The 13797-nt window shown below is 42.5% G+C and overlaps 1 protein-coding gene across 3 annotated transcripts; it reads right to left on the bottom strand.

Moving 5' to 3' along the window:
• Positions 1 to 1524: 1524 nt before the first annotated feature.
• det1 (DET1 partner of COP1 E3 ubiquitin ligase) lies at positions 1525 to 8708 on the bottom strand. Of its 3 annotated transcripts, none has more exons than XM_055041600.1 (9): positions 8538 to 8708; positions 6879 to 7211; positions 6118 to 6384; positions 5835 to 6047; positions 4869 to 5092; positions 4641 to 4770; positions 3862 to 4052; positions 2802 to 2993; positions 1525 to 2122 (listed from the first exon to the last, which is right to left on the bottom strand). In XM_055041600.1, the coding sequence occupies exons 2-9, from the start codon at positions 7125 to 7127 to the stop codon at positions 1933 to 1935; spliced, it is 1656 nt and encodes a 551-aa protein (XP_054897575.1). In that variant the 5' UTR covers positions 7128 to 7211; positions 8538 to 8708; the 3' UTR covers positions 1525 to 1932. The 3 variants fall into 3 exon arrangements, with proteins under 3 accessions (XP_054897575.1, XP_054897581.1, XP_054897589.1); XM_055041606.1 differs by having other exon boundaries at positions 6879 to 7208; XM_055041614.1 differs by having other exon boundaries at positions 6879 to 7158.
• Between the last annotated feature and the right edge of the window lie 5089 nt (positions 8709 to 13797).

Genomic DNA, 13797 nt, shown 5'->3' with positions numbered 1-13797 from the left:
AGCTTGTTGTCACACAAACACACTGTAATGACATAACATGGCCTCTTTTAGTCCCTCATCTGCATTTACTCTGCAGTAAACGCGTCGCTTCAGTCAGTCGGACACACAAACGTGAATCGGCTGTTCTGTGTAACCAGAGGCAGCAGAACACTTAATCCCCTCTGCACCTGCTTTCCACCTCTGCAGCTGGCCGGACGGCTGCACCTCTCGGGCCCTCGTGTGTTTGTTATACATGTCTGCGCAGCTCCAGGGTCTCTGCTGCTGCTGCAACCATTTGCATATTTGCAGATTTCTGTCCGTGCCAGCGTGTGATTAATGATACATTTGAGCTAAGCAGGTGGAGAACAGATGGATGTAGTAAAGAACAGAAGTGTTATGATCCCATACGCTCCAGAGCAGACGGCAGGGATCAGCATCAGGGTCGCAGCCGGCGACACCTGAAATCGGTTTTTAGCTCTCCGTGTGTGTAGGAGCGGTTTGGAAAGATACACATTTGAAAGTATTTCTGTTAGTTTATAAATCAACAAAATACATTAAAGATCTGCTGTTGATGGGTCAACCTTCCAGAACCTCTCAGGTTTTCTGGTTCTGCTCTGCATCCACAGAACCAGAACCAAACATGGAGAAGCAGCTTCAGCTTCTATGCACTACAAATCTGGAACAAACTTCCAGAAAACTGGAAAACAGCAGAAACGCTGCGATCCTAGATCTGGTCAGAACTGCAACATAATAAATGAAACATTCATTGACCGACATTTGAAGTGTAACAATGATTTTCTGTTATTGGTTTTTGCAGTTATTGACAATTTGATGTGTTTATGGTATTTTTGTTTTCAAAAAGCACTTCGAACTGCTTCGTTGCTGAAATATTCTGAGCAAATAAACTTGATTAAATTATCTTAATCTTATTGGAAGATTCTAAATATTTTTTCCATAAAGTTCAGCAAGTAAGTTTGTACACAAGGCTTCATTGTTTGTTGTATTTCTCTATTGTACTTGACAAAAGGTAACATCTGTTACTGGTTGAAATGTGCTAAACAAATAAACTTGAATGAAAATTATCAGCAATAATTTTAGTTATGTAGTCACAAGTGAAAAAAATCATTTTCACCATGTTATAAATCTGTTCATAAACAGTACAGACTCAAACTAAATACTTATTAATCAAGCTAAATATTTAGTTTGAAGCTTACATTTTTATTAACACACCAAATATTTTATTGCTAAATAGTTAGTGAGCTAAACATTTAGGTTTAGTATTTAGCTAGCAAGCGAGATACTTAGTTTACAAACTAAACATTTAATTTGCTAGAAAAATATTATGCCAACAAATTGCCAACCTCCAAATAAATTTTTAGTTAGCATGCTAAACATTAGCTTCGAACTAAATATTTAGGTAGATCCAAATATTTGGTTTTAAATACTTATTTTTACCAAAGAAAATAAACAGATTTATCTTCTAGTTTTCCAATTCAAGTGAACATTTCTTAGGATTCTTTAGACAGAAGAAAAAGTCAAACCTCCTTGGTGATAAAACTTAAAAATCACATGACTTTTATTGGCTGTAGGATATGTAGAGTTAAACATTAAAAAGTAAAACAAAAAAAACTAAAAGAACCAAGACATAAGAAAGAAAAAGAGGAAGCAGAGAAGGAAAGAGGGATCCTAAGGAATCTGGGAAAGTTTGGCAGTATTTTAAAGTCTGGAGGAAAAAAAAAAAATCAATATTTCTTTTCCAACTGTAAAAGTTGTATTAATCACTCCTCCATCTGCCTGCTTTTCTTTTTTGGTTTTATATTGAAATCCAGCTGTGAGAACATCTCTGAGTTTTTATATCTAGACTTTAAAATCCAGTGAAAACTCGAGTCTGGATGTTTGCAAATAAAAATGTCCAGGATCCCTGAGTGAGGAGCGGAGGACGATTCTCCTGCGTCACGCGGAGACGTGTCTCATGTGGAAGTTGACCACATACTCCGCATTCGTGCGCTGAACGGAGATGGCGAATGGTTCGAAGGGATGGAAGGTGAAGGCGACCAGGCGTCGCACGGCGTGGTTAACGGGTCGACCCAGAAGGCCCGCCTGGATCTTAAACTTCAGCAGGCCGGCGTCGCGGGCGTAAAACCTGCAGAGGCAGAGCGGCGCCGTTAAACTGCTGCATCCAACCATTTCTTTATACCAGTAGTTATTTTCCTTAAATGAAAAAAAAAGAAACTGTATTTAAATATCATCAAATTTGTTATCATTTTCTTATTCAATAGATTTTTTCACATATATAAACAAAGTATTTGAGTTTTTAAAAATTTATTATTTTTAAAATATTTTAAACATGAACAGTATTTCAAGTTTTTTTTTACTTTTTAATCTGATACACTTTTAATTGTTTTCTATGTTTCTATTTAAATCTGTTTACTTAATTTTTTGAATCCATTGTTTCATTAGTTTGCCATACATATAAATTGTTTAATTATAATTTTTGTACATTTACTTCTATCAAAGAATGCATTTAAGTCTATTATTTATATAATTTTTTAAAACTTGTCTATTAATAAACAATAGTCGGTTGATGAATGAAAGACGTGGAAACAAACAGCAGAAGGACGGAGTGCAGAGCTGCATCTTTGCACTTTCAGCTGAGGAAACGATAAGAAGCAAAAGGTGAAAGCAAACCTCTGTGATGATTTTAAATGCCATATAAAACCCCAGAAGCTGTTTCAGTTGAAGTCAACTCTATGTAAACCCCATTAGCCTGACTGCAGGGCTGCGCCATCCGGAGGTGTGCGCGCCCTGATTGGAGTGGCTACCTGATGGGGTGGTCTCCGCAGGTCTTGGGCCTCTCCATCACCGACACCCACTTGTCGTCGTAGCTGAAGAGCGACAGGTCGAGGTAAGGGCTGCTGCTGTACGACTGGGCGCTGATGGGCAGCTGACCAAGCAGCCGCCGCACCGCCTCTGTGTGGCCGCCATATTTAGCGTTCACTATGGTGTCTTTGAATCTGGGGAGGAAGAACAGGGAAAAATACTTCAGTTCCACTTTCTTCTTTTTTCACTTTAAAGGCGATCCATTATGGTTCCTTGAACAGATTAGGGCAGGTCTATGATCTATACAAAAAATACAGTCATTAAAAATCATTTCTAGATTTTAGTCTCATCAGTTCTGCCACTTTTCAGCTGTTTTAGGAACTCTGTCTCTTTAAATCCAAATGAGCAGCTGCTGGCCACTCCCCCCCAACCCAACGTTTACACTAACACACAACAATCACTGCAAACAGATGCAGAACAATACAACTGTACATCTTTGAAAAGCAGAAGTGGAGCCTCCTGCACAACCAACAATAATGCAGCAAGTGGTTTCTGGATGGTAAGTCAACAACAAAACTCTTGTCATTTCCAGCTGCCATTGTATGGCGACCAAACCAACTAACCAAATGTACTGGAGCTCCATTTGTGTTGCTAGGCGATGGGCCGGGCTTTGCTGTGGTTGCTCGGTAACCAAGCATTTCCTGCTGATTTGTGACGTGACATTCTCGAAGCTTTTGAAACGGCTCGTTTTGCATCCATCAAAAGACATCAACTTATTGAAAAAAAACCCGGGTGGGTGTTTTTGGTTTCTTAAAGAGACAGTAGTCTGTAAATTCGATGTGTAAAATGTGACTTTAATAATAATAAAATCCTTTAAGCCTAAACGAAGCTTTTCCTCCCATCAAGGGTTCAGAATGGCTGAAATTCAATCAGACCTCCGGTTGGCTGACCAGGATAACGGCCTGGATCTCCTTCTGCTCTTGACTCCCTGGGGCATCGCTACCTCGTCTTAAAGTCTGTCGGTGAGACATCCCGTCCGTTCGGGCCGCGGCGGAGCAGTACCTTCTCTGGACCTGGCGGGCGTAGTTGTTGGAGGAGGCGGAGCAGGGGAACTGGACGGCCTGGCTGTGCAGCGTGGCGTTCCTGAACAGGTCACAGAAGTTCTCAAACAGCTCCAGCAGCTGGTCCGACGTGTTCTCGAACACGGCCAGAACCTCCGTGGACACCATGTTGTACACCACGAAGAACGATGGCTGGCAGGGAGACCAGGGGTCAAAGGTTAACACGGCACAAACGGCTCAGAGAAAAACATAAAAAGAAAGACTTTCTGTTAGAGAAATCCATCCATCCATCCATCCATCCATCCATCCATCCATCCATCCATCCATCCATCCATCCATCCATCCATCCATCCATCCATCCATCCATCCATCCATCCATCCATCCATCCCTCCCTCCCTCCCTCCCTCCCTCCCTCCCTCCCTCTGTCCCTCCATCCATCCATCCATCCATCCATCCATCCATCCATCCATCCATCCATCCATCCATCCATCCATCCATCCATCCATCCAAAACAAACGTTTAGTGAATTGGACTAGGACACTTTAGTATAACTAGTTTTGAAGTCACTGTGTGTGTTTGGAAAATAATAAAGCATCTTTATTTGCTCAGACTCCATTGAAGTGAACTGTGGATTCATTAAATCCTTCTGTTCCTGTGACGAGTGAAGCTGAGGACTGAGCAGAATCCGTTGGACGATCGTTTCCTTGGAAACCTGACAGGGGGACATTCTCCTCATCCGAGGAAACCGGGACAAAGAGCGGCGGGGGAGGAATGCATACCTGCGACGGGTCGGTGACTCTGAGCGTCACCACGTCTTCGCTGGTGTATTTGATGAAGAGGTGATGCTCGTCCAGCAGCTGCATCTTCCACATCCGGAGCCGCCTGAGCTGATCGAAGAACTGGAAAAACCTGACGGAACGACTCGGGTCAGAACCTAACGAGCCTCAGACACATTCAACTAAAAAAAATCAACTAAGAATGGGAGCTTTGTGACTCGGCGTTGTCACCTCCTCTTGGCGGTGGCGCTGCCGTCCTGCTCAGCTCGCCGCCACAAGTACACCAGCAGCCTGTGCTTTAGGGAGTTGATGGTTTTGTCTGTGTAGAGACGAGGGAAGCCAGTCTGGCTCTCTGCCTGAGCTTCTGCGTAAACCGCTGACAGCGTCAGCAGGTCGTCCTCATAACAGAAGCGCCCGATTGTCCTCACGTCCAGAAACGTCCCGTCAGGCGTCACCTGAGGACAGAAGAAGAGGCAGAGGCAGCAGGTGAACGTGTTTAAATATCTACAAAACCATTAAATGTTTTGTGTAAAAAAAAAGAAAAGATTTTTAATAATGCAACACCATTTCAGTTAGTTGAGGTCTGGACTTTAACTGGGTCAGTTTTCAATATCTTTTCTGTTTCAGCAGTTTTGTTGTAGCTTTGCTGCTGTTTTACTCTTTAATGGTGGCCAGCAGGTGTGAACATGATGCAAACTCCAAAGAACTCTCTAAAGAACCTCAGGCTTCCAGAGAATATCGAGATTAATACTCAGAGAAGATTAAACACAAATAAGTTTAATACTGAGATGACATTAGAAGACAAAGTCCAGACAAGCTGCACTGATGCCTGAATGATCTGAAAAACGTTGCAAATCATCTAGGAATTTAAATGGATGCCGCACTTTTCAGATCTTTTTTGTTTTTTTTTAAACAACCCATTTCTGAGCTACATAAATCAGAGAAATTGGTCCAGATAAGCTGCACCATGTTCTAAAATATCTGAAATATTTTGCAGATCATCTAGGAATTTAAATGCACTCTTCAAATTTTATTTTTGTTTGTTTCAGTTCACATTGCCTTTTCTAAATGACACATTTCCACCTAAACAAACCAGAATAATCAGCCCAGTTTAGTTGCCCTGCTGCCTAAATCATCTGAACAATGTTGCCAATCCCCAAGTGAAGGATTTAACCCCGTAGGGGACGACCTGCTCACCTGAAAGACGTGGATGGTCTGCTGTTGGACCGACAGCACGGCCAGGATGTTCCTGTAGAGGTAGAGGCCCTGGTTGTGAGACAGGATGATCTTATCACACTTGAAGGACCTGGTGTCACACAGCCTGCCGGTGTGAAGGTCAATGATGTGCAGGGAGTAATCCTCCAGCGGAGACCGCGGGTTGGGAGTCACTGACTCGTTGTTGCGATACACCTGGTGGAATGTCAGCTATAAATAAAACCTCTGAACTCGGCTGCTTTTTGCTGAAACTGAAGCTTGTTACCTCAAAAAAGTACGGCGGCGGATCATCGGGGACGTAAACGGCGGAGCCCACGATGACGTATCTGCAGTCGTCGGTGAAGAGGCTGCACTCACGGTTCAGGTGCTCTCCATTTGAAGCCACGTTGGTGACGTGGAGCAGCGAGAAGAAGCGCTGGAAGAGGCGGCTGCGGATGTTGAGGGAGCACTGGTCGTTGGCGGTGGACAGAGTTTCTCCTTCCTGGCCTCTCAGCAGGTCCTGAGCTGCCTGGCAGCCTTGGTATTCATAAATCTGAAAGAGAAAAGCGACTAAATTCAGCTCAGAGCTAAAACTTTCAGCAAGATATAATTAATCAATTTAAATATATAAATCTATTATATTTATAACTGTATACTCAACAATTGTAACATTTTATTTTATAAACTTGATTTTATTCATAGCTGTTTTGTCTTTTCTGAGTGCCAACAAGTTTATGTTGCAGGAGAACAACGACAAATAAAATCCTTGAATCCATTAAACGTCTTTTATACGTGAAATGGTCTCAGAATGACCATATTATAGTTTATCAAAAATAATTCCTGGGACAATTTGTCATCCAGCAAAATTTGTTATAATGACAGGCCTATTTATTATGCAACTGGTACATGCATAAACACAATGCAATACTTAACTAACAAAAGCTAACAAATGCCCTCTATAAACTAATTAAAATGAACTGAACTGGACAAAATGTCACAACAAAATGAAGCTAAAATGGTTGAAACGATTCAGGATTCTCTTCTTACTTCCAGCGACGTCTGGTCCGAGGAGAAGGCGATGAAGTAACGACCATCTGGCGAGAACTTCCTCAGGAAGCAGGGTGGCTTCTCCACGTTCACCACAGTGAAGTTCGGGAACAGGTTCTGGTGAAAGCAGCGGACCCGGTACCAGTGGGCCCCGGGTCGACCGGAACAGACCCTTCGCTTCTCCAGGCGGTAGACAACGTTCTGGTTCTGGATCCGCCTGGGCTTCAGGGTCAGGACGTCCTCTTCCATGGCAGCAATCACCGGACCGTTTCAAACGTCGCTACGTTAGACGGGTGATGAGGTAAGAAAAATGAGTTAGCATTGTCCCGTCTGCTGTGGAAGGACAGAAGAAGAACAATAAGAAACGGTGATGCTGCTATGAAGGAGGCCAACAAATCTGACCCAGTTACATCAGTTCTGTAAGTAATGAGACAACATTAAGTATGATTTTTTTTTTCCATTTTTTTCACGTCCTATACCAGGATCTGATGTTTAGCCATAGCCAATACCGATCCGATACAGAAAAACAGTTGTGAAAATGTTTCTTTTTTTTTAAACCCAGACATAACTGCACCGAATCACAAATTTATTTGATAATGTTGCACTTTTACAGCATGCTTAAATACACCAATAGCATCACAAGCTTGGTTAAAAATGTAAGACAACTTTAATTTATTCAGTCTGGACAATTAGGAAAATAACAGCTAATGTAAAATAAATAATAAAGAAACTAACAAAAAAACAATAGATTGAATACCTCGGTGAAACATAAACTGCAACAAACCTTCTTTCAAATGGTTGACAAAAGTGCAATTAGGGATTCTAAGTATAATGTAAAATAAATAATAAAACATGATGTTGCTCAGAGTCCAAAGTATAGAATTAGACTGAGTAGATCTGCCCTTATGGATGGGGAACATGTCACTTTTACCCGATCAAGAATTTCTTTCAATATTGGGACTGGTACAGATATTAATCAGTGCATCTTGTCGCTAAAATGTCAGTAAACTACGGTGAGTCAAACTTTCAAAGGAGTTTCGACTAAATACTTAGAAAATCTAAATTAAGTTAGAAAAAAACAATAAAAGTATTCTGTCATTATTTTGGTATTAGAAAATAGAACCAAATCCTTGTTTGATTTAATGTCAGAAGGCAAAGATTTTTTTATGTTATCTTCAAATATATGAAACACAACTAAAAAAACAAACAACAGAAATATAAAATAAAACAATCAAAACACCCAGAGACACGGAGTGAAGCTAACAGCAATGAATAAAACAAATACTCTTCCATCAACAGCAGAACGTCTGGTTACATTAATGAAACTCAAAATGTAAGTACATGTTTTAGACCAAATGGTTCAATAAAAACTACTTTATTAAAGGCCTTTCAGGCTAAAAGATGTAAAGAAGGAAACAGGAACATCATGAGCTAAAAGAAACAAAGCTGGCTAAATGTGAAGGGCTGCAGCTCCTCTTTGAAATTCATTTGTCATTAAAGCTAAATATTAACTTTCAGCATAAACACAATACTTCTCTAATTTGACAATACCAATTAATTTACAATCTAATATCTACCTGAGTGAAATGGCTTGCTGTCTGTTCCTCCAAGTTCATGAATTTTAGCAGAAAACGAGGCTTAACTTTGACAAAAGCTTACCGTTAACGAGTCAATTTCAAGACCTTCGGCATCTCACTCCGCTTAAACTGGGACATCAAGAGTCATTTATCTCATAAAATTCAAGACTAAGTGCAAATGTAACGCTAATGAACCATATTTCTCCAAACAGTCCGAGAGAATCTGGAGCTTCTACTCTGTTTGTTGTTAAGGAAGCGGACAGGAAACGAAGAAGAAGACTGCGGGTCACAGCGCCACTACCTAGACTGCAGACAGAAAGTGGTATTACAGTTTCTCATCGAAAGTGAATTCAAACACAAGTTTATTGTGGGCACAAAGAAAGAGCTTGATTTCCAAGCACTCCTAGCGTACGGAATTTAAGTATAAAGAGAAGGGTAAAGAGAAAACTATATATATATATATATAAAAAAAAAAAAAAATTCCCTTCTCACCCACCACGGGTGGTTCTTATCCTCTGAGCTCGGGTCCTCTACCAGAGGCCTGGGAGCTTGAGGGTTCTGCGCAGTATCTTGGCTGTGCCAAGGACTGCACATTTCTGGACTGAGATGTCTGATGTTGTTCCTGGGATCTGTTGTAGCCACTGCTCCAGTTTGGGGGTTACTGCCCCGAGGGCCCCGATGACCACAGGCACCACTGTGGTCTTCACCTTCCAGGCCCTCTCCAGTTCTTCCCTGAGGCCCTGGTATTTCTCCAGTTTCTCGTGCTCCTTTTTCCTGATGTTGCAATCACTTGGTATTGCTACATCAACCACAACGGCTTTCCTCTGATGTTTATCCACTACGACAATGTCTGGTTGGTTCGCCATTACCATTTTGTCTGTCTGGATCTGGAAGTCCCACAGGATCTTAGCTCTGGCGTTCTCCACCACCTTTGGGGGTGTTTCCCACTTTGATCTTGGGGTTTCCAGTCCATATTCTGCACAGATGTTTCTGTACACTATGCCTGCCACTTGGTTATGTCGCTCCATGTACGCTTTCCCTGCCAGTATCTTGCACCCTGCTGTGATGTGCTGGACTGTCTCAGGGGCCTCCTTGCACAACCTACACCTTGGGTCTTGTCTGGTGTGGTAGATCTGGGCCTCTATTGCTCTGGTGTTTAGGGCCTGTTCCTGGGCGGCCAGGATGAGGGCCTCTGTGCTGTCCTTGAGTCCAGCTTTTTCCAGCCATTGGTAGGATTTACTGATATCAGCCACTTGGGTTATTTGCTGGTGGTACATCCCATGTAGGGGCTTGTCCTCCCATGATGGTATCTCTGGCACCTCAACCTCCGTTCCCTGTTGTCTGAGACATTCACTGAGCACATTGTCTGTTGAGGCTTTGTCCCTGATGTATTTATGGATCTTAGTTGTTTCGTCCTGGACAGTGGTTCTCACACTCACTAGTCCTCTGCCTCCGTCCTTGCGGCTCGTGTACAGTCTCAGGGTGCTGGATTTGGGATGGAACCCTCCATGCATGGTTAGTAGCTTTCTAGTCTTAATATCTGTGGCTTTCATCTCCTCCTTTGGCCAGCTGATTATTCCAGCAGGGTATCTGATTACTGGCAGGGCATAGCTGTTTATCGCACGGATTTTGTTCTTGCCATTGAGCTGGCTTCTCAGGACTTGCCTTATTCGTTGGAGGTATTTAGCTGTGGCTCCTTTCCTTGTGGCCTCATCGAGGTTGCCATTTGCTTGTGGTATACCTAGGTACTTGTAACTGTCCTCTATGTCTGCTATTGTTCCTTGTGGGAGTGAGACTCCTTCTGTGTGGATCACCTTCCCCCTCTTTGTGATCAGCCGACCACATTTCTCTAGTCCGAATGACATTCCAATGTCAGTGCTGTAGATCCTGGTGGTGTGGATCAGTGAGTCGATGTCTCGCTCACTCTTGGCATACAGCTTGATGTCATCCATGTAGAGGAGGTGACTGATGTTGGCCCCATTTTTGAGTCGGTATCCATAGCCAGTCTTGTTGATAATTTGGCTGAGGGGGTTCAGGCCTATGCAGAACAGTAGCGGGGACAGAGCATCTCCTTGGTATATGCCACATTTGATGGACACTTGTGCAAGTGGTTTGCAGTTGGCTTCAAGGGTGGTTTTCCACAGCCTCATCGAGTTTGCAATGAAGGCTCTCAGAATCCTGTTGATGTTACATCTCTAGGCATTCAATGATCCAAGTATGCGGCATTGAGTCATAGGCTTTCTTGTAATCGATCCAAGCCATGCACAGGTTGGTGTGTCGGGTTTTGCAGTCTCGGGCAACTGTGCGGTCTACGAGGAGTTGGTGTTTGGCTCCTCTGGTATTTACACCGATACCCTTCTGTGCCGTGCTCATGTGTTTATCCATGTGTTTGCTTATCTTGGCCGCTATGATGCCTGACATGAGCTTCCAGGTTGTGGAGAGGCAGGTTATTGGTCGGTAGTTGGGTGGGACTGGACCCTTTGATGGATCCTTCTGGATTAGGATTGTCCGCCCTTCAGTTAACCATTCAGGGTGAGTCCCACTTTGTAGCAGCTGGTTCATTTGGGCTGCCAGTCGCTCATGGAGAGCAGTGAGTTTCTTTAGCCAGTAGGCATGGATCATGTCAGGCCCTGGTGCTGTCCAGTTTTTCATACCTGAGACTCTTTCTTGAACATCTGTCACAGTGATGGTTACCGGGGCTTGCTCAGGGAGGTTGCTGTGGTCCTCTCGTAGAGAGATCAGCCACTGTGCATTGCTGTTGTGGGACACCTCCCTTTCCCATATGCCTTTCCAGTATTGTTCAGTCTCCAGCCTTGGTGGGTCTGCTCTGTTGTTATTACCCTGCCATTGAGAGTATACCTTAGCTGGTTGAGTGGAGAAGAGCCGGTTAATCCTTCTGGATTCATTCTCCCTTGTGTATCTCTTTAGGCGGCTGGCCAAGGCTTGGAGCCTCTGTTTGGCAGTCTCGAGTGCTTCAGGTATGGGCATCTGGCTGTACTTTCTGGGTACTGGTCTTTTCATTGTACCCTTGTGGAGCTCTGACAGTTGGCTCACTTCCCTCCTTGTTACCTTGATTTTAGCCTCTAACCGTCTTTTCCATGGTGGGTATTGAGTCTCATGGTTGCTCTTATAGCCAAGTATCTCAAGGATCACTGATGCTGAGTTGTAGATCAGCTCATTGGTTTCTGTTATGGTGTTGGTAGGGATCGTTCTCAATGCTGCATTCACATTCTCAATGAGACTTTCTGATGGTACTTCACTCAGCCGTTGTAATTGGCGCCGGGGAGGCCTGGTTGTCATTCGGGTCATGATTCTCTCTCTCAGGTCAGCAGCTGTCTCGTTCAGCTCTGTTTCGCTCATTGGGGCCGTGTATCCCCTCACTGGGTGGGGACTTGTAGTTAAGTCCCCACAGTCCTGACATCCGGGTTCCTCCCTTTTGCCGTAGCATTTGTGTTGTATCTCGTCAATCTCAAGTTGTGATAGCAGTTGCCGTTTGCGGATGTTGGAACACTGAGCTACTAGTTGTTTAGCGCTTAGTGTTGACTGGGGATGTCGAAGTAACCATTCCTTCCCCAGTCTTTGCATGTAACCTCTCTCACTAGGGTTACTTGAGTAGTAGCATTCCAACAGATCCACATTTCCATCTCTCGCCCATTTCCGTCTTGTTCCAGTAGCCCATTTGTCATCAAGGTGCTCTGGTTCCCCAACACCTGACGCAGACCTTGTTTGGCCGGGCGACGTCTGAGCCGGCATGTTATGCAACTTAGTATCTCTCATGGTATGAGGTAGGCAGTAGCTTGAAGGGTCTTGCCTAAGGACCCAGACTGGATTCGAACCCTGCCCTCTCGGGTGATATACTGATGCCTTATGTATTGAGCTATCCAGTCAGCTATATATATATATATATATATAAATATATATATATATATATATAAAATATATATATATATATATATATATATATATATATATATTATATATATATATATAATATATATATATATATATATATATATCTGCAACCATTTTTTGTTAAAAAAAATTCTGGATTAGTTGAACACATTGGGCTAAACATGTTGCAATTTTCCTATAACCTAAAAATAGCTATTTGTGGTATGCCAAAACTCAAGATTACTTCAAAAATGTAGATCATTTGCTATATTTTTCACCCATTTTTTCACCAATGGGTTGATGACATATAATGGTCCATTCTGTTCTGGAATCTACAGTTTAAACCCAGGAAGGCCAAGTTTAGAGTAGTTGTTTATCATATTGCGTTTGACTGGTGTAATTTAGATAATGTCACAGTGTCACTGTTATAAAAATAAAAATTGAGGCAAATTTGGATAATTTCCCACATGAAAGAAAGGAGAGCGTAGTGGACGAGCCGAAGAACCTGATCTGTAGCCTGGACATTTCTGCAGAACATTTGTACGGTTCTGACATCACTGATCCGACTGGACTCTAAACAGCACATTTTGCTGAACCAGACACAGCTCCGCAAGCAGCTAACGGACCTAATGCTATTGGAGATGCTAATGGAGCTAGAACACCAGTACTGTGAAAAAATGATTGTTGTGACAGTGAAAATCATTTCACTTTCTAAGCTAAATAACTGTCTAAATATTAAAAAAATATTTAGTTTGTAAATAAATATTACAAATTAAATATTTAGTTTCAAGTTAAATACTTAAAACTAAGCTGAATCTCACTTAGCAAGATTTAGTTTGTAAACCTCCAAGCTAAATATTTAGTTAGGAGCTAAATATTGTCTAGATAGAAAGTCCAGTTTGTTTTTCGGGAGGTGTGAATGAACTCCAATTCAGTTTGAATGCATATGTGAACGGCAAGCGGACTGGAGACGCTCCAAAAGCAGGAAGTGAACTAAGGAGCACAGCATTCTGGGTAAATAAACAAACATGTGTAGCTAGTGCTAGCAGGACAAACGGCTCATGAACGCTAAAATCCAAAGCCACTCCATTTTTATGTTCAATTTGTGAAACAAGAGGATGCGCTTAGTGCCTTCTTCAGAGGTTGTCATGTTGTTTCCTTCAGTAGATGTTGGTGCAGCGCCCCCACAGGCAGGGACAGGAACAGTTTGCTCAAAGGGTTTGGTTTCTTTGAGTCAGTGCAGTGAGAAAGAGAACCGCAGCTGCTGAAAATGTAACAAATGTTGAAATTTTGTTTTGGTTTGGTTGGCAGGAAAACCTGCGTTAAGCATCTGACTGTTATGTGTTCTGATATTAAAATGTTCCACGTTTCCAACTTCATTTGATGTTTCACTTTCCATATAAATTAATCCAAACTGAATTTTGTGTTGAAATTTCCAATATTTTGCATAT

This window comes from Poeciliopsis prolifica, unplaced genomic scaffold (genome assembly GCF_027474105.1).
Source record: "Poeciliopsis prolifica strain line A6 unplaced genomic scaffold, Auburn_PproV2 SCAFFOLD001, whole genome shotgun sequence".
NCBI classification, from domain to species: domain Eukaryota; kingdom Metazoa; phylum Chordata; class Actinopteri; order Cyprinodontiformes; family Poeciliidae; genus Poeciliopsis; species Poeciliopsis prolifica.
This window is presented reverse-complemented; position numbering and strand designations above follow the sequence as displayed.